The 20,995-nt window shown below is 41.0% G+C and overlaps 1 protein-coding gene across 4 annotated transcripts; it reads right to left on the bottom strand.

The window, feature by feature from the left end:
- Positions 1 to 154: 154 nt before the first annotated feature.
- On the bottom strand, positions 155 to 16,771 carry LOC129744385 (mucin-2). Of its 4 annotated transcripts, none has more exons than XM_055736890.1 (13): positions 16,221 to 16,771; positions 15,948 to 16,153; positions 13,375 to 15,756; positions 12,900 to 13,069; positions 12,616 to 12,824; positions 12,503 to 12,549; positions 12,032 to 12,232; positions 7,568 to 11,152; positions 3,667 to 3,771; positions 3,175 to 3,594; positions 2,816 to 3,108; positions 2,413 to 2,756; positions 155 to 2,345 (listed from the first exon to the last, which is right to left on the bottom strand). In XM_055736890.1, exons 1-13 carry the CDS (start codon positions 16,563 to 16,565, stop codon positions 2,175 to 2,177), a joined length of 8,478 nt encoding a protein of 2,825 aa, XP_055592865.1. In that variant the 5' UTR covers positions 16,566 to 16,771; the 3' UTR covers positions 155 to 2,174. The 4 variants fall into 4 exon arrangements, with proteins under 4 accessions (XP_055592865.1, XP_055592863.1, XP_055592866.1 ...); XM_055736888.1 differs by having other exon boundaries at positions 12,032 to 12,178; positions 16,221 to 16,703; XM_055736891.1 differs by lacking the exon at positions 13,375 to 15,756 and having other exon boundaries at positions 16,221 to 16,703.
- Between the last annotated feature and the right edge of the window lie 4,224 nt (positions 16,772 to 20,995).

The raw sequence follows: 20,995 nt of genomic DNA on the forward strand, positions 1-20,995 counted from the left end.
TCAACTTTCTTGGCTTAAGATGTGAACCCATCTTCTGTGGGTTTAGTTAATTACAGTTTGCTTTATTGTGATCCTATTCGTTTGAACAGGCTGAGTAGGTATATTTAAAGTTTACACTACGCGAAATTTTCTGAAAAAAAATATAACAACACCGTTAAAATTTGTCATGATTTTTATTTCAACTATTTCGATACATTCATTCCGTGAAGTTATCGCATCGGTCGCACAAAATGTCTTTAAGATTTGCTTTGCTCTATCACCCGGCCAATACTTTTCTACATCACTTTTTTCCCCATATGTTCACACCTACACATTCTACAATCGCGACCGGTTTATGATTTTTACTATTTTATTAATTTTCGTTCTGCTTAGTGTGGTTTTAGATTGCTTCAATTCCGCTCGAGATTTTCCCCTCTATCGAAAAATACATTTGCGGTAAAGATACACGTAGATGTTTGTTTTATTAAATTTTATGTAATTTTTCAGTTTCTAACTCGATTAAAGTGGCGATTCTAATTAAGATGAAAATGTAGTTTTCTTCTTTCTATATCACTAGCTACGGCTAAAGAATACGTTACAGCTAGAATGACTTAAGGATCTAATGAAAAAGATTACACAGAAGGGTTAGAATGCTTAAAATTCAACAATAGAAAGCAGTGGGTTGGAAATATAAAAAAAGGATACACTCAACCGGGGAAAAGATTAAATAATATGAAAAAGTCAAACACAATCGCAAAGATTACTTAATTCGATGTCCGACAGTGCGTTGAAGAAAGAGATGTATGCTTCTAATAAACTTCTTATATATTATGTACAATAGATTGCTTTCTCAGGAGTAGTGGCGGAGAGGCGTAGAACTCTAATGGAGGGGGCTTGAAGATTTTCCTAGCAGCAATTTATAATTTATTGTCTAACTAGCTATAAATATATTTATATCACTTATGTATATCGATTAATTTTTGTTTTTATCATTTTTTTCCGAAAGTTTCATATCCAAGAATTGGTCGAATCCTCCAAGTCTTTGCCCAGAAGGTGCTTGATTGTATGCTGTTGAGGTTAACTAGGTATGCAATCCATCATGGCAGCTCTCAGATCGAAAGTGAAGTTATTTTTACAAAAGAATGACATTTTGTCTCTCCAAAGTGGGACAACTTATCCTATAACGAGGGAAGTTGGGTGGCAGTTTTTTTCTTATTATGATAAAGGAACATTCCTTGATTCGGTTGAACGATGGATTTGGACACCTAGGTAACCTGAATATCTCGCATTTTCAGTAGGTTAATGCGACTTTTGGGGCTCTTTCTGAAGATTTTTGTTTCCTTGTGCAACCAAGTGCTGGGCGATATTTTTCTTCTATATGGCAGTGCTACATTACACCATTTGCTTCGGTCTGGTTTTCTTATCGCTGTCGAAAGTCTTACGAGTTACAAGTTGTGCTTAATCTGTGCTTTCAAGAGCTACCTTCGAGTGAGTATTTGTCATGGTCCTATCGCTATGGAACTCTCAATTTACGCAATCGTTTCAGAATAAATTGTATTTACAAAAATAACAGTTTATGCATTCTAAGGGGTGCGACTATGTAAACTAAGAAAATATTCTTAATATCGAACGAAACTTCTTTCCCGTTGCTGATGAGGAATGAAGAACAAGGTTATTGTCCCTTATAGGGTTATCTCGATGGAAGTTACAATGTCAAGAATAAATTACCAATTACTTGTGAATAGTATGTGAAAAGTGCAGCTGCAACTCATAGTTTGTTTCTCGGTGTGATTTAACAGTAACTCTAGGAATTCGCAATCTGAGTTTCACGTTACGAGGCATTCGAATATCTTATGTAGGTTATATTTTGTCACTATTCCCTTGATACTTGAGAACCAGTGACTCGTTCCAAAAGAAATTAGTTGTATTGCTTTTCTTTTCGCCTTCAAGAGGGGAAAGGATAAGAATCATCTAGTCTTTTGATAAAATTATCCAAGATATTTAGAACTTTCCTCGATCGTGTGACATCTGCAATCAGATATGTTACTTATCGTATCACTGTTGGATTGAAAAAGCTTTTCCGTTTCACAAACATGAAATAAACGGTTGATTTCCTGCTGTTTAAGATAGAGTTTCGATGTAGATTAAATGGTAGTTCAAGTTCCAGAAAATCTCATACAAGAGAGGGAGTTGACTTAGTTCGTATCTGCCACTTCGATATCACTGTCGATCCGCGACGAGCGAATTCCGGTTTTACCAGTCCACGGGTAGATGTCGGGGCAGGGTTGGCAGGTCCGCATGTATCGGACGCCGGACTTGTGCCACAAATTGCACACCTTAGGATTGTTACAACGCTTGGGACGATCCTGAAAGGGAACGAGTAAACGTTGAGTCAAAAGTTCGTTTGAAACTGTCATCATCACAAGTACGAACCCCATAGTTGCACTGGAATGGCTGGAACGAGTTGATGCGGTTCAGTGGAGTGGGATCTCGTACCCACTGCAGCGCTTGCCAGTTCGTCACGATGAACACATCTTTCATGGCGTTGATCGTGTCCAGGAACTGTATGAAGCCCTCCTTGTGGTGTGGCTGGGTGAACCAAGCGGCGTGATAGTACAACCCGAATGGTGCCCGATTGGTGGTGTAGTGGCGTTCGAAGTTCTTCATGATCATCTTGTAGACGTTTTCGGCATCCGGTGGATTGGAGCAGGCGTCACCCATCGAGCAGCGGCCTCCATTCAAATCCTGCCACATAACCATCGGTACTTCCCAGACACCTGACAGAGAGAAAACACGATTTATATTTAAGCTTGGGAACTTTAACTGGAACACTCACCTGGATAACTCTTAGTTGGGCAAGGAGGAATCATACAGTCGTGGAAGATCTTGTAGTCCAACGTGTACGGCCAGCTGGGTGGGCGGTTTTCGTACACCGGCATCGACGAGTCGTAGGTGAAGTTGAAATCGTAAAGCATCTTGAACATCTTGTTGCCTCCGATGGACAGGAACGGAGCTCGCATACCACGGACGTCTTCCAGCTTGACACCACCGTAGGCAGATAGGATCTCCCGCTGTCCAGCGACTTCACGGGCCCATTTCTTCGGTGAGAATCCTTCGCCGAAGCTATGCCTGTTTAGGGGGTAGACATTGGTTAGAATGATTTTGGTAAAAGGAAAAAAAGTTATGAAAACTTACGATACGGTATGGGATGCCATTTCGTGTCCATCGGCGTACAGGTTCTGCACCTGGCTGTAGTCGGTCCACTCGTGCGATACGTAGAAGGTAGCGGTGATTGGACATCCGTTGGGGTTGACGCGGCCCCGTTCGAAAAGATCCTGGTAGAGCTGTTTGTTCAGATCATTGACCGAATCGTCGAAGGTGAGCAGGACAATTTGTGGCACGTGTTCAACGGGTAGTTCTCCGGGGATGTCCTTGCCACCGCAGTAGCAATCCGGCAACAGGCAGACGTCCTTGCGGCACTTGGCAGCGGTCTTGTCCGGGTTCGGCTGTGGGTACAGAGGTTCCGGTCGCGTTGGTGGATACCGATAGATGTCGATGAATTCCTGCGCCTTGGAGACAAAGGTCTGGGCAGGCTTCAGCGTGGGACGGGCGCGTCTGAGAAAGAAAGTTAGAAAGCGTATCGGAAGGCATTAGTAGGAGCTAGACTGTGAACCCTCGACAACTCACGGTGGATGAGTTCCTCGGTTTGCCGGCACAGTCGACTGCGTATCGGTGATGTACTGCGAGTTTCCACGATTGCGATTGCTGTTGGTGTTGCTATTGCTGCTGCCTCTGTTCAAATTTGACAGAATACAGGCGTGATGTCATTGGTAATTGAAAATAAAAATGTATTAGTTTACAGCGGACGAATCAAATTCTAACTATCCACAATAGAACTCTTGTTGCTTACTAGTTAGAACTACAAACTAATAAGCTCATGTTTTATGAATGAGATTAACTATCAACCGGAGCTAGATGAACCGGGTTTTTGGTGAGGGCACCTACGCTTCAGCTAGGTTTAGTCGAGCAGCGACCGGCCTCCACAGGACACTACTTTTGGTTTTACCTTCCTGTGGGGCTCTTACAACGGTGAGTGAAGCTTCACACAATACTTCTATGTAGCTAAGATGGAAGGAAGCGGTTAACTTCTGACCGAGTGACGATGGACAGATGAAGAGGCAATTTGGAAAATAAGAAACGGTGATCTTTGAGGTCAGTAAAGCAAAGCGGGCGCAGGTATGAAGTAATAACGCTAGATGGTGCAGAACGTCGGTGAGCGAAGTCGTTCCTGGGCGTCGCGCAGATCGATGATTGTTGAAGTAGGGTTATTTAGTAATTAGATTGAAACCGATTTAGTTCAATTTTGTAGCAAAAAGGCGCGTTAGTTATCAGGATACGTTAGTATCAACTACGGTGCATTTGTTTATTTTTAGGATTTGGGAAACGGAGATCGAGAGGAAATTTGGGGAGGAATTGGAAGGACTGGATTGAAATGGAAGGAAGTTGGTGAATGTAGTATGACAAGACAGGGAGTGTATTTGTTGAAGTATTGTGATGGAGGGTTTGGTGTAGTTTAATGTTGGACTGTTGTAGGATTTTCGTGAAGTAAAATATTGGCAATGCTAGGATAAGCAATTAGGATCGGAGTGTATTTCAGGTAGAGAATTGGAGTGATTTTAGCCGCACGCTTCAAAACACTCACACATACACTCACACAAATCTACGTACATATTGACACCTACACGCAACAACAAGCTCACGCGATAAGTAGAAATTTTTGATGAAGACGGTCTAGGTTAAAGATCTTCTACAAATTTATATTGGTTCAATTAAAACTTAATTCTAACTATGTTACAAATAGTTCATTGAACAGTTCAAGAGATTTCATTACATGTTACTAAAGTATATAGTTAAGAGTGTCTAAACGAAAAAAGATATAATGTAAAACTATTTCTACTATATTAACTAAGAGGTCTGATTGGCAAAATGGGGACATTATTTTTCATGGATTTATTTATCGAAATTTGGATATTTTAAGCTATGAATATGTTTCGTTTATAGTCGTTTTACCATCTTTATGGTATTCCCGACTTTATATCAACGTTGCAGTTGGCGGATCGTTGATAAGCTATGGATCTTCGATTTGAATCCAAATTAAGATTCTGAACTGAATACTAGGTACATTTTATTTCTCAAAAGTGCGTCGGTTACCTTATTTGGCACTATTTGTTCTTAATTTTGCCTTTGATAATGTTCCTATTTTTGCCTATGGTGAAATGTTCATCCTGAAAAGTCATCTGCTTTGAAATGAAAATTCTAATCGAAACATGCCATGACTTTGATAGAAAACAACATGAGGAATTGATTAAAAAAATGTTTCTCATTCTGGTTATAGCGTTTTTTTTAGGTTTTTTCTTGAAAAAAAAACTTGTTCAGTCGTTCTTATGATTAAAATCATGTCAATAATTTATCGGAAAAAGAAAAAAACTGAATCGGATAGCAAATTTAACTTAAATGTTCCATTTATAGGGTTTTCTTAAAAAAAATGCTGAAAACTTTGATTCATTTGGACAGACTATTTATCGATTAGAATTTTATTAGAATTCACCAACCGTGGCCTATAGGATAGCGTTTGAGTCTTCTAAGCCAGAGATCATGAGATCGAGTCTCGTTCACGGCGGCATACTTAGTACACTTTCTGTGGGCTGGTGATGTAATTATTAGGAACACTTACCATACCCTATAAGTATTCTTGCAAACCATTAAATGCCTTTGGATACTATTTTCAATCAGTTCTGTGTTGTTAATTCGTTAAAATACAACGTCATAATGAGATCTTATAACACGTGATATATCTATCAGTATCTACTATTCAAAAAATTAAATTATAATTGTCAAAAATACTATGTAGTAAAGATACCCATCACTGGTTCTAGTAAATACGCCAATTTTAAAACATAATTCGAAAAATGGCACAGAAGGAAACTGATAGTTATTCAAGAATGGAAATATAACCTTCTTAATCACTTCAAAAGTAAAAAGCTAATTAGCTGAGTAGTATGAGTTTGTTTTTATTAATTTATTATATATATCTCCATTCATTATACAAAAAGTACAAAAGAATCAGCACTTGAATCAAAGTCAAAGATTTACAAAAGTTGATGTGGAGATGGAAAAGAATTGACACATAATATTTTTTTAAATTGGTTAATAATTTATGCGTAGGAAATGTAAGAAAGAAATAAACGTTAAGAGAAAATTTCGAAAAATCATGTTTTTTCGAAAGATTTGAAAATTTTAACGTAGTTGTTAACAAACACTCATATCCTTCTGCACTCAAACAACAGCGTTTTGTGGAAACTTGGTTGTTGAAATAAATTTTTTAAGTTTGATAACTTTTGAAAGATTAAAAACAAAACGTCTTCCAATCTGTTCTAACTATATAATTTTACGATTAAAAACCTCCATACTGCTTTTCTTTTGAAAAACTTGACAAAACATGTTTGATCAAGTTAATAAACCAAGGTATAGTAAGTGTAATGTGATATTGTTTCAGATTATCACTAATCCAAATCGCGTTTTTTTAATCCCTTTACTTATTTAATGACCAATCGTTGAGATGGACAAAGCAATACATGAAGTTACCGATTATAAAACCAATGGTTGTTTTTGAATGTCGCCTTTACCTTTCCCTCAACCTTTCAGCTACACTTTCCTTTCTTGAGGAAGTTGAACGAATGAATAGCTTTAAACATCACACCCTCAACGATAATCTACTACCACTAGATAGCAAAAAATACAGATAACAAAACAACAACAAACTACGGTTTTCAAAAAGCACATTTCCATGACTGAAGTAAAAAGTAATCCGAGAAATTTCACCGATTTAAAGTTCTAAAGTTAAACAACGTCAACTTTGGGGTTATTGAAAGCGGACAACCGACGAAGCAGGCTTTGATCGGCAGTCGCTCACAAACTACGGCATCTTCTACGTACGATAAAGCGAGGAAGTAGCTGTAGCATTCCACACAGTCTTGAAAGTGTTTGAATGGGATTGATTAGAGCACACCGAGGAAGCGACTGTCGACTCGTTGAACAAAAAAAAAAAGAAGTAGAAGAGCTTGTGAACAAGTGAAGAACGGGTGACGTGAAGGCAAAGAAATACCAACAATCGACTATAGTTTTAGGTTGTTTCTTTTAAACTCTATTGTTGGTTGGCATTTGGTAATCAGCAGGTGGTGGTGTTGGCGTGGTGAATTTGCAGTGGTATTTGCGCTTAGAGACAAGTTATTGAACAAATTGTATTAAACTAAATAAACAAAACAAAAACAACAAATAGCTAGGATAATGCAAAAATTAACGAATAACAACAACAACAATGATAGCGATAGGTAACTGGAAACAAGACTAGGAACACTAGCAGTTCAAGTGTTTTATTTTTGGTTGGCAAGTGCGACAGAGTAACCAATACACGATAAGGTCTGTTGTAGGCTTGGCTTAAGTAGGTTTAGTTTTAGTTTGCTTAATTGGTTTTGTAAAATGAAGAGTAACAAAAAAAGGTAGAGAAAAGTTGGACTTGAATCAGTACCTCGAGGGGATTTCGTTGCACTTGGCTGAAAGTGAGTTTTCTGTACATTGTATACTTTTTCCGGCTGACGGTTTACTGTATCGGCGAGGCAGCTGTGCGGCCGCAATCGTGGTCTTTATGGCATTATTGACTCTGGATACGCGTGGTGGCAGTTTGCCGTTGGAGTATGTGGTGGGTAAGCGAGGGGTGGTATTGGTATTGGTTTTGGAGGTGGTGACAGTGGTAACGGCTACGGGGCTTGGTGTTGAAGCCGTACGATCGGAGTCCAGGTTGACGTTTTGTTCGACGGACGACGATGGATCGTCATTGTAGTCTTCGTCTGAGTCGTATACGGGAGAAGACGTCGAAGAGTACGATGTCGATCGTGATTTGTTTGGCAACAATTGCGTTGTCGTGGTCAAGTTCAGCAACTGAGTGGTAGTGCTTGGAACGTATCGAGGCGAGGTACTACTCGTCGTGGTCGTTGTTGGATATTCGGTTGTAGTAGAAGTAGTGGTAGTGAATCGTTTAGTAGCTCGATAGTGAGGTTTGAAAGAGGTATAAGTCGATCGCACAGTCGTTGTGGTAGTAGGTTTGGTCGTAGTAGTAGCAGCACTGGTAGTTTCAAGATAGGAGTAATCCACCAGATCCTCTTCCGGCACGTCTCCGTCTTCTTCCTCGTCTTCGTCTTCTTCCGATTCGTTACTGATACTGTCATTCTGGTTATAAGATAACAGCTCTTTTTCGGTAGGAATATTCATTTCTGGCATTTCAACAGTGGCACGGAACTTCTTAGTAGTCGACTCAGTCTTGCTGTTGGAGGATGGTCCAAAAGAATTTTGTTCAGTCGATGTAAGGTGGTACCGAGTAAAATATACAGGTTTGTCAGTGATTTCAACTACATCGGCAGAATTGGTTGCGTTTTCCAAAATTACCGACCCCTTTTTGTACACTTCTACGCTATCGTCACTAAAACGTGACTTATAATGGGAAGATTTAGCAGGAGCATTTTCGCCGTCATAGCGAGATCTTTCAGTCGAACCAATTCCGTTCAAGTGAGAACTGGTCGACGAAGCAATCGATGATATCGTTGATGGAGTTACCCTGTGATCTGGGTATTCGGATGAAATGGTAAGCACGGTACTTTCGGTGCTGGAGATTGGTACGTTTGTTTGATTAAAGCTAGTTGTTGTACTATATACTCCGTTTAGATTAGTTGGTCGAAGGCGCGTGTAAGTTCGACGATGAGAACCACGGTTACGAATTCTATACCGAGGGGTAGTGACTTCTTCTGAAGTCTCGGAAGATTTGGCAACATTAAAATTGGGACGATATCGACCTCGATATACTTCGGTAGATCTAGGAGAAGTAGTGGATAAGATTTCATCAGGAGATGTTTCGTAGATAGTGGAACTTATTGTGGTACTAGTTGGGGGTGGCAAGGTACTTGTTGTTGTGGTAGCTTCAGTAGTTGTCGTGGTTGATGGAGCTTCGGTTGTCGTCGTGGTAGTGGTCGTGCTAGTAGTAGTAGTTGTTGGTGGTGCGTCGGTTGTTGTGCTGGTGAAATAAAGAGTGCTAGAACGGGCAAACGAAGCCAATTTTGGGGGAGCAGTGATAAGGAAGTAGCTCCGTACTGCGGGTTCTCGTGGGGATTCAGTAGTGGTACGGTAGATGTTTGCTACCACACGTGAAGTAGAATAGGCAAATGGCTTATCGGAAGAGGTAGCTTGTCGTTGAACTTCGAGGCTTTTGAAGGGAGAAACTACCGTTCGAGAACCAGTATTTGATTCAAGGGTTTTATTCAGGTTTTCTTTGAATACAAGACCTCTGGAAGTAAAACTTTGAATAGCTTCGGCAAGTTTTTTGCTATCTTCAGCAGCGGTTGGAGGTTGGGTGCTTCGAGGTGGGAATCTAGTTGGGGGTAAGGTTTTAGTTTCTACAGATGGTTTTGACGGTATAAAGGAATCATCTAGTTCTTGTTCTTCATGCTCCTGAAGAGTATTGGTTTGAGGACTTGATAAAACGTTGTCTGGGTATGATGCAACCCATTCACTAGAAGAAGTTGGATCAGTGTCTTGAAGTTTGAAACTGGTAGGACGTGGTGTACTTCTACCAAAAGGAATCGTTTCAACGGGTTCTTGATAAATACGTGATCTTAGTGTTGGGACGGTTGAGCTGGGAATGAATCGTGGGATATTGGAAGATGGTGTAGGTGTTTCAGTAGTGGTAGTTGTTGTAGTGTCTCGTGATGAATGGTGGTTGTACCTTTGATTCGAGGGGACGACATTGACAGTTTCTACAGTACCCTTAGAGAGGTTTGGTTTGTTTCCAATTCCAGTACTCAGGGTTAACCGTATCGATTTATTATTTTCAAATTGTTCGGGATTGATTTCATATCTGGTAGGGGATTGTGAAGGTGCCTGTGGTCGAATTTCGTACCGGGGAGAGGATGGGAAGAATTGTACCCTTTGAGTGGTGGTAGTTGGGGCTAAAGTAGAACTCAATGTAATCCTCACGGTTCCATTGTTTGAGTCAAGTGTATCTTGATTGACGCTTAGCCGTGTGGATTGTGTTGGGCGCTTGTCGTTTCCAATCGAGTCACTAACACGAGAACTTCCAAAACTGGAATTCAGAGTAAATCGTACGACCTGATCATTTTTACTGGGAGCAAACGAAGCTGGTACAATGGAAGGATTCACAGATCCAGGGGCAGTAGAAGTAGCAATTGTAGATTGCTGTGTAGCCGAAAGGGTGGTGCCAATGGCTTTGAGGAACGTATTTTGACCACGTGGTCGATTACCAGTATTCACGTAACTATCATAGTCTGCAATGTTAGGAATTTTTGACGATGGTACATTTTGATTCGGCCTGAAGCCTTCCGATTGTACATCGGGTGTAAATTGGTTCTGAACTCTCTGACGCACGGTTACCGGAGCTGGTGTTGTAGTTGTGGTTGTGGTTGTAGTAGTTGGTTTGGGAGTAGTGGTGGTGGTGGTGGTGGTTGATGTAGTTGTCGTCGTTGTTGTTGAAGGTGTGGTCGAAGGAGACGGAGAAGGTGATTTGTTGAACGAATACGAGAAATAAGTTTTAGGTTGATCGTACGAAAAAGGGCTGTCTTCTCGAGGGTTGGAGTAATCGTAATTGGTTGCGGCAGAGGGTGGTGGATTAACCGGGACTAACTTTTGAGTGATAAATTTTTTATCAGAAGGATTGTTGCTACTATCGTTGTCTTGAGCCTCGTACTCGTAACGCGTCTTGGTAAGAGGATACTCATCATCGTCGTCGTAGTAACTGTCTTCAGGAATTGGGTGAAATTTTATTTCAGGAGGTACTCGTAAAGATTTGTCGCTGCTGTCCGAAAGAGAAAAACCGATGACTGAAGGAGCAGAAGTCGTCGTTGTGGTTGTAGTTCTACTTGAAGGTCGGTAGATGTTCGAACTCATCGTACTGGCTGCCCGGGCAGAGTAGGAAAACGGGGAAAAGGACACTAGGATGGGAGTCTCCGTAGAGGTCGTGGTAGTTGAGGAGGAACCCGCGCGTGCTGCGAGTGTTAATATTATTGTTTTGGGGGTTGATTTATTGGGCTTTTCATCCAATTGTGATGATCTGTAGGAATAAATAGCATTTGTTGGAGATTTTTTTAGAAACGCTTGTTTACTAGTAGGTAATTTAGGTAATTCTAAAGAGAAATTAGGCGAAAGGCATCAGTTAGCGACAATGAACACGCTCAGGAGCACTACTCTGACTGGCATGGACATAATCTAGAGCACGAGTAATTTAGAATTAGAGAGGTTATTCACGTCGAGGATTGCAACTAGACCATTTAGCGGGACTGGGTAATGGGGCCTAAACTGGATCCGGTCCTCATTAGTTTGCAGGTTGACAAAAAAATTGTTGTAATATTTCTGGTTTAGACACATATGAACCGCAAAGAATCGAACAGTAATAATCTAAATTTTCATGTGGTTGATGTTTTCGATTTTTGAGTTGAACAGAGTGTTTATGAAATGTTTATTTATGAAGTAAGCAAAAGCCATTGAGAGAATGTATAGATAGATTAAAATTTACAGAAAAAGGGAAATTATAGCAACTCAGGGAGAAAGCAACATACGATAGGCGAATGATGAGAAAGAAAACAGTATGGAAAGACAGCGAGTATCAAGCGACATAAAATACTGACAATACACACAAAACACAGCAAAACCAACATGAAGTGATTTCATCAACCAACATTTAAGGTGGAAGCGCTACAAATGTTTCCAACAAAAACAAAAATCTATAAAATTTCTCTACGTCCTAAATGATGGCACTACACACACAACTACCGGGTTTTTTTCAATGATAAAATGTTGAATTTAGAAGTTTGTTTGACACGGAAAAGCGATGATACAAATTTTATGTTTTACGTCACACAGAAGCACATGAAGTTAAAACTTGGATTCCAATTCAGGTATTAGAATTTTTTCGATTAGACTGTTTTAATACCTTGTGGTATAGTACTGTGGTGGTGGAGCCGGTGTTGTAGTAGTGGTGGTCGTGGTTGTAGTGGTTCTGGTAGTGGTTGTTGATGGTAGTGAGAACGGTTCGGGTGATGTGACGAAAGCTGTCTGGTATTTGGGACTGTTATAGGTTCTAATTGTTGACGATACCAAAATCGGACGATCAGAGATCGAGTTTAGATCGTTCCTGATCAATGTGTATTTGTTTGAGGATAAATTCAACATTCCCGCGTTGAATTTTAGGAGTTTTTTTTTGTTGGGTAGTTGTGTTCGATTTGGTGTTCCGAATTTGGGGGGACATTTTTTTTTAATTTGATTTGATTCGTAACAAGAGAAACAGGAAATAGCGAAAATATATGGTTAGATAATTATTTGGTTTATGGGAGATCTAGATTTGAAAGCATCAGCTTCACAGTAACGTATTAAAAAAATATGAAAGAAAACAGAAATTCGGTACCTGAGTTGAGTGTGCGTTTGTTTCTGATTATAACGATCATCATCGAGCTATGGAGGGAAAAATTGAAATGATTATTTCGCATTGAAAATCGAATCTATAAAAGTTGATCATACTTGTGCAACGAGAGCATCATCGTAATCCTGATAAGAGGGACGTTGCTGGTATGTAGTTCTGGGAGAAGTAACATAAGAAGACTGTTCTCGCTGAGAAGTTGCTGGAGCGACGGTTGTTACTACGGTTGGTCTGTAGGTGGTAGAAACGATGGTCTTCTGCGGTGGTGGTGGCGACTGTTGTCTGTTCTGGTTGTACTGCGGTTGATATTCTATGAGGGAAAAAGGAGGGTTGAAATGTAGGCAACAATGTCGAACAAGCCTCAGCCTCGGACGGAAGTACTTACCAACATCTCTGTACAGTTCCACATCGTCGTCATAGACTGCGTAGTAGTTATCGTAGGCAGACGGATCGTAGTTGCTAGTGTTGTAGTAGTTTTTGCTGCTTTGGCTCAGTACGGTTTTTTGCGGTTGTTCCGGAACGTATCGGTTAGGCGCGGGTGAAGACGTTTCAACTCTGTTGGGAAAACACGCCACAATTAGAATGTTGTATAAACAAACTACAGGTAGAAAACAGAAACACGAACACAAGGTAGGGATTCAAATCCGTGCATGGAAGGGGTAGTATGTACAACAGGAGTCGTGAACAGCTCAAAAGTTAGTAGAATTCAACCAAGATATTTACAAATGTCCATGTCACCTGAGATCCGGGTCGGTAAAGTGTGCCACTCTTTTTCTCTCTATCTCACTCACTTTCGGCCAGCAATGTATGAAACCCACAACACAACAAAGGATAAAAACAAGAGGGTGTAATACTCGTACCTGTTCGGGAGCCGTTCATCGAGTTCCAAACGATTTGCACGGTTCGCGTTCTTGTTTGGTCGAGTGCTAGTAGCAATCGTGGACTGGTCGGGTGTCTCAGTAGTTCTCCAGCGTTGCTGGCCTCGGTTCGGTCGAATGGTGTACCGTTTCCGAGAGGTAGTGTCGTCGGTCGAAGCAGCGCTAGTCGAGCTGAGAGTTGTCCGCGTTCGAGTTGCCGGTGGCGATGAAGTAGTAGTCGTCGTGGTCGTGGTCGTTGTCCTAGGAGCGAACGTGGTGGTGGTAGTCGTCGTTGTCTTAGCCGATGTTTTGGCAATAAGGGATTTGGCCGTTGTACGGAGCAGTTCCTTTGCGGTGGTTTCGTCAATGAGGTTTGAATTAGATATCGGAGTTGGTCTTAGGCGCTGTCGGATTGTGTACGGCCTTAAAGTTGATTTATTGAGGTACCGTGGTATATCGGCCAAAGGTTTGATACCTTGGAATACATCTTCTGGGAATTTGATGATCGGGGGTATATCACTTGTAGCGCTTGAGGCATGTGTGGTCACTGTGCTTGGTCGCCATGTGGTAGTTTCATACTTATGATTACTATAATATAGATGACCAGAGACGGAAGCGGCGGGTTTCGGGGTGGTAAGATTATTAAGCGGCCTTGGTGCCATGGTTTCTGTCATTGGGGTGTACTTTGACTTGTTAACCGGATACCGGTATTCGTAGTCGTCTTCATCTTCATCATCTTCATAGTACTCGTCATCGTCATCTTCATTGGGGCGATTTGGATAGCTTGGTTTGCGGTTACTGTTCAGTGTGTTTTTGACATATTTATGGCCCCGATCATCTTCTATTTCATCCTGTTCATAGTAGTACTCACCGTAGTCTCTTGTCGGTTTAACAGTCGAGGGAGAATAATACAGCTTATAATGCTGTTCGACTTGTTGAACTGGCCTAAGGTTCGTTGTACCGTTTTTGGGATATTGTGAACTGAAGTCTTGGATGTCACCAGTTAGCTTGGTGTTGACATGTTGCACGTGACTTGTTTTGATATTTTCAAAGAAATTTGCATAATCTGAGCTACCTTGGTTAGCGGGTTTGTAAAATCGCGGGGTGGTTGAAATTGATATAGGCTGAAAACCGTTGGTGGATTTGGTTGAAAAGTATCCGGTTGGTTTTGGTGAAGAAGCTTCATACAATGGCTTATCATGATATTTGTTGTAGTTTATCTGTGCAGGGATGTTACTTGTGATCTTTCCAGTTCCTACAAATATGTTTTGAGGATAGTACTCAAGTGATGAGGATGGGGGCTTTGGTGTTGTATATCGTACGCTTCCAGCCGAAATTGAATTTCCAAAATCGTAAACGGGAGAAGTCGTGCTTGGACCAGCTAGAATCTTTTTCTTGGCTTGCTGTACTTGGATCTGTCCGCTTCCGTGATGTTTGGATACTCCAGCGAATGTTTCCTTCAGAGGGTTAGCAGTGGGTTGATTGTTGAAAAAGCCTCCGACCGAGCTGAATGCTATGTATGGAGTCCGGTTCGTTGATTGAGGTATCTTTGCGGATGGTTGTGGAACGGGATTGAGCTTAGCCGCAGTTTTTGCGTGATTGTTGACCGAAATCGGCGTGGACGAATAACTGTTTCCAAAGTGAAAGTAGGCAAAGTTGTCTGGAATGGTTTCGTCGTCTATGTCCGGGACTGGGGTCGTAAACTTTTTGTTTTGATTATTCACAAATGCTGCTGCGGTAAATGCTGTTTGGTATTGAGGTTTTGGCGATTGGTTAGAGATCAGCAGTGGTATCAGCGTTTCCTGAGGATTTATCTTGGTAACTGTTTTGTAGTTTTGAAGACTCGAAACAGGCTTCTGATTTGGTAGTTCTACTGGCCGTAGATATTGGGCAGTCTGCTTAGCTTTGACGTAAGCTTCCAGATAATCGTTATAATTGTTTGTGATTTCCTTTTTACTGTATGTCTGAGGTTGGTAGTACCGTGCTCCGGATTTGATAAGGGTCGATTGAGTTGGTCCAACCGAGAATGTAAATGGGTCATAGCTACTAGGGGGAAAGCTGTTTTGGCGTGACAACGAGGTGTCAAGTGATCTGTACTGCCAGTTTCCTATCGGTCGCAGCTGTCGAGCTGTCCGGGTACCTTCAGCGCTGCTTGTGGATTCTTCTGAGTCGGAAAGTTCTTTCGTTTCCGAAGTTTCGTCATCGTTTGAACGTTTAACAGGGTGTTTCTCTACCAATGCGTCAGTCTTTTCGCTATTGACAATGGGATCAATTGAGCTGTCTTTGATGTCAAGAACTTTGTCACTTTCTTCTGCCACATCGCGTTTTCTTCGATCGTGACTTTTGAGATCTTTGTGGTCAAGGTCTTGCAGTTTGTCGTCGTCACTGTTTTCGTGAAATGGAAGTTCAAGATTTAGGAGGTAGAAAATGTAGAAATTTGACAGTTGAAAAATGAAACAAACAACTTTGGTGCAGAAGAATACAGCAGAGGTATCCTTAGGTGTATGCATTTCTTACGGAATAACCATTAGTGGGGCCAGTTCCCAGCGGGTGCAAGAACAGAAAGTAGGACTTACCTGAACGGCTGTGGCTGGGCACTGTACGCGAAGGAACCTACTTTAGCCTGGGTTGGGATGGCATTTACACTGGGTTGCTGCAGAATACCGTCGCGATCTCGCTGAACCTGGGTAACGGTGCTTGGCTGACCACGATAGACACGTTGCTGTCGGTCTGACTCTTCCTCTTCAACCGGGGGAAGAGTGTCGTGAGCTTCGGCGTAGAGCTGTGTGACATCAGAAGAATCAATTAAATCTTGGATCAAACAAATTACCCAGCTTTTCAACATCTACCTTGGCAATGTCTTCTTGTGGCGATTCTTTCGGCTGACCGCGAGTGGTAATGATCGGATTAGGGTTTGCTGGTGGTGGTGGAGGTGGGATCGATTGAACTCGTTGGATACGACCTGGAGCAGATGGTTCGGGACCAGTTGGGCCGCTGGGACCACTGGGACCCGATGGGCCGGAAGGTGCGGATGGAGCTGATTGAACGCTGGAGAATCTGATACGCGACAGTACTTGTGGGACTCGCGGCGTTACGGCTGATGTTCTCGAAGGACCGGCAGGAGCACTCAGTGCTGGCAGATCACAGCCTACATTCCGGGGCCAATCGCAAGTTTGCAACTCGTGACTGTACATCAGCCCTCCGGTACAACTTTCCAATAAAGCACCACCGAACACACATACATAGTACTGTGAGCAATCTGACGGGTGTGGATAATATCCGAATTCTTCTGGGCAGTTGAAATCGACGGCCGATGAATGACTGGACTTCGGGTTGGAGCCAAGAGCACGGGGCTGAGCAGCTCCTGTGCGGAATGTGCGCTTTGTTTGTGCGAGTACATTTTCTGAAAAGATACAACAAAGTCCGTAGTTAATTAAAACGATCTCGTAACATGTTCATCGTATTAACTCAATGTCAAAGAATTGTAAAATAATCCACCATTCATAATAACTTTTGTGAGTCATTTGGATAGATCATTCTGTTTCATTGAGCAAAACACTCGATTGATGCTGTTAAGATAATTAATCACACCAGTGATCAATATTGAAACAGAAATTACTGCGCTCGATGGGATGCTGGAGTGTTTTTTTCCAACTTCAGCTTGCACTTAGCAGCACGTTGACTATTGGACTCAACAATCTCCAGCAGCATCATCATCATCCCTCCGCTTATGGTAGAGTGAGTGAACCATTGAACGTCGAATAAAGAAGAGTGAATACAACAATAATAATCGTAGAAAATATCTTCATGTTTTTTTTTTATTTTTGAAATACCGAAATCCTTCTGAAGTTTACCATTTACAATATTCCGTAGAAATCTGTATTTCTTCTCATGAAAAAAAATGGTCTATGTAAGCAAATAACGCTGTTTTCCTTATCCTGCATCTATCTGGTTTGAAAAGGAAAATTTTCGGGGTTATGGAAATAAAAAAAAGTCATACCCCCTACTGAACATAAGAAAGGGCGACTTAGTAGAAATAGAAGGGCTGACCCTAAATACTTAGGAGATTCTTATCGAGCTACGCAAGATTCCCTTCGCGCGATTTGCAACTTTAATTCATTAGATGCGCTTACCCTTTGTCTGCCCTCTCTTACGAGTCAGTTGTGGGAGTTTGACAAAATTTAAACATATGACCAATGGCATTTTATTCCGGACAAACTACAGATGGGTTCCTATGCGTTCCTGATAGCTATCTCTCTTTCTTGAAGCAGGTATTTGAATTGTAGGAGTCAGAGTTTTTCAGAGGCCAATGGTGATTTGGAAGTCGTCAAACTAAAGAATAGTGAGAAAGATTATTCCTGTCGTTAAAAGTTATGGGCTTGGACGAGTGCGCGCGCCTCTTCTGGCAAAGTTAGCAGCACATCATCATTATTCGGTCGTGTTTTGTGCGCTTTTACGATGGCTGCAAGATACGCGTTTTCATAGTAAGGTACAAATCTATCACCACCAGTCATCAACTGTGTAGTGTTCTACGAATCTATTCCGTGGGATTTTGGGCGATGAGGAGCTGAGGCGAATAGGGCTTATCAATGATACAAGTAGGTACGCGCCAAACAGAAACGGTGTCAATGACAAGGGTAAAGCAGACATAAAGAACCCGTGCGCTTGACATTCAGAATCATTAGCCGAAGCGAGAAGAAGAAATCGGCGATCTTAAAACCCGCAGCCATCAAACAACAGTGAACGTGCCAAATTTGGTGCGGTTAGCTGTAATTAAAGTATATTGAAGATTCCAAACTGAAACTTTAATTTATGGATATGGCAGGGTGATTTGGTCCGGTAATTGGACTCGGGCCCGGTGTTGTCTGGAATATGTCAGGCAGGACCGTTGATCGTTCCAGGTTGTAGGTGGTGGGTCCATTTTGGGATTTACGGGAGTTGGAGGTTTTTGGCTTCATGTGACTAAAAATAATGGTTCCAGCTGCATTGGTTGGTTTATAAATCAATCCCTGAAGATGAAATATCTGCATGTTTAAAATGTTTTTAATTTTCTTGAGAGTTGAAAAGAATAATTGATTTTCATTTTGGATTGATAATCCTTAGCAACGTTTGTAACTTCTTCAAACTTTTTTTTATTTAAATAATTTGTATTAGTGCGTAAGAAAACTAAAAATTAAACAAGGGCGTCAAAGTATCAATCAAAGTAAGCATCGTTTGCTTGAAGACGTGTTTGACAGCTGCTATCAAAAATTTTCAACATCTTGAAAAAAATTAAAATCACAGGTTGAAGGAACAAGTGAAAGTTATAGAAAATTAAGAACTGAAGAAACTGAAAGGTCTTTCAGTGATATCGATTGTGATAAACAATATGTCCACAAAAGAAAAAATATCAAACAAATCCTGTTGGCATCAAAAAGGTTGGGTTACCAGTGGTATTAACGTAAAACTCTGGAAGTTTCGGGTAAGATTAATTCATTTTGGTTTGTGTTTTTCATTATGGTTTCAACTAAACAAACTGAACATTATAAAATCCGACATAACCACATGAAGCGTTTGGCAGGGAACTCCACGCGTCATTTTTGCCTTGTTCTTGTATCTTTTGCGTTTTACATGAGAAACGCAAGTTTATAATTTTTCAGGATGCATACAAGTATTGGCCATATTGGTGTTAAAAGAAAAAGAAGAATAACAGACAAATAACATGGGGTTTTCAAAGGTCGCCCAACTTCTACAAATTGACTTGAATTTAAAACAAGTCTCAAAGATATATACGCTTATTGATCGATTTCCGTCGGTTAAAAGTCTATAAACCGATATCGTTCGAAAACTTATTGACACTTCAAGAGTTTATTGAAAACGATTTATTTGATTAAAGCGGTCACATACAAACATCGAGCTCAATGCACCGCAGATTGAATTATTTCCCAAGAATCGCCCCTCCAACCGAACCTTCCAGCCAAGATGAATGGTGTCAATTCATCGCTAATCTGTTGTTTATTTCCGCCGATGAGAAAAACAGCATAAAAGCTTGCAATAAATTTCTAATGCGTCCTGGGGTCCATGAAGTTAGTTGGATGGCAAGCTGTGAAGGTCTCTGGCTTATCTCAGAAAAACAATCCGTCCACCCGTCTGAGTGGTCACTTCCATAAAGAAGCACTTTGCAACTCCTAGTTGGCAGCAAAAAATACGGTATAAAACGATGTAGGTACCTCATGGATAGCTTCAAACGCTTTGATCTATAGGGAAAGATTCCCCCTAGAGGCGAGAGCTGGCTATGAATATGTTGTATTGGCCAGGGCACCGACTGGGTCGTTTAATCTGCCATCCGGCCACGACTCTGAGCGCAGAAACAGGGGGACACAATTAAGTTGTAAAACAGAAAATAGCTTCCACTTAGCTATTGTGGCGAATTTAGTGGCCAAGGGAAGAATAATAAACAAGCGATGGTTGATTGAAAAATGATGACAAAAAAAACTTGAGAACTAAATCTCATTCGTTGACATCTGTCTTCGGCACCAGAGAGATCAACAATTGCCATTCTACTGTCGGTATTTGCTCAATCGAAGTATCCCCAGAGGCAAATCGGATTGGTATGCCGTTGAAATAAGAACGGACGACGGATAACTTGAACCATACAATTATGAGCAAAAATAGATTCGTGGAGAATGACAAAACATTGGAACTCAAATTATGAATGTACTAATCTGCTAGGTTTAAGTTATATTTACTGAACCTGGAAAGAGAAGGAAAAAAAGATTTTGAATACATTGCGTTTTTTTGGGCTAAGATATATGGGATTTCAGTACATTTTTTTTTAAAGAGTTAAGGTATATAAAATACTTGCGATAACACTCAAGCTTCGTATTAATTTAATGAAGAAATTTTCATATTTACGGTATGCCGCAAACAACGACTACCTTATGGTATCCTCAAGCACACCAAAGGTCTTACCATCTAAGAATTTATCGACCTTCGAAATATGTAGGGGAAACCGGGCATTCTGTACCGTTAAGAATTTATGCTTTTTACAGCGTCACCAATCGTTTAAGAAAAAATTGAAGGTTTCCGATGAATCAGGTAGCTCATTTAAGTCTTACCTACTAAAAAGAGAAAAATTATAAAACCTCGATTTTCATGATATTTTTGAAGTTTTCAAACAGCTAGCAAACACACCTTGGGGAAGAACGCCAAAACTAGTGGACAGATCGCACCGCATTAATAAATCGTTGGAAAATGTTTACAGTTCTTTAACTTCTTCGTGCTCGTGAATTAGTTTTCATGAAAATCATCTTCAAGTTGTTCGAGTTTTGTCCCGTTTCTAGTTGATTTTGTATAGGAGCCCCCCTTCCATAAAAAGTAATAATCTCGAAACCCTTATACAATCCATCTCTGGCCCGGAAAACCGTCGGATACCAAATTTCACTCAATTCCGACCAACTATTCATACGTGATGGTGTTACAAAAAAAAAAACCGCCTCCATATGTCTATACATGCTTGGCATCGCTCCTCAGATTTGCCCGTTCAGAGTAAGAGCGTGTATTTTTTTCGCTGTGCTCTTCCCAAACGGAGAATCTTTAAAAAATGCTCCGTTACCTCCAGAGCGACCAAGCGTCCACCCGAGTG

The sequence above is a fragment of the Uranotaenia lowii genome, chromosome 2 (assembly GCF_029784155.1).
Source record: "Uranotaenia lowii strain MFRU-FL chromosome 2, ASM2978415v1, whole genome shotgun sequence".
NCBI lineage: Eukaryota > Metazoa > Arthropoda > Insecta > Diptera > Culicidae > Uranotaenia > Uranotaenia lowii.

Coding starts and splice junctions, on each gene's coding strand:
- LOC129744385 (XM_055736890.1), bottom strand. CDS start 16,565: ATGTACAGTCACGAGTTGCAAACTTGCGATTGGCCCCGGAATGTAGGC. Junction 13,070..13,374: donor GATGAACGGCTCCCGAACAG/GTACGAGTATTA, acceptor TTTTCCCAACAG/AGTTGAAACGTCTTCACCCG. Junction 3,109..3,174: donor ATGGCATCCCATACCGTATC/GTAAGTTTTCAT, acceptor CCCCCTAAACAG/GCATAGCTTCGGCGAAGGAT.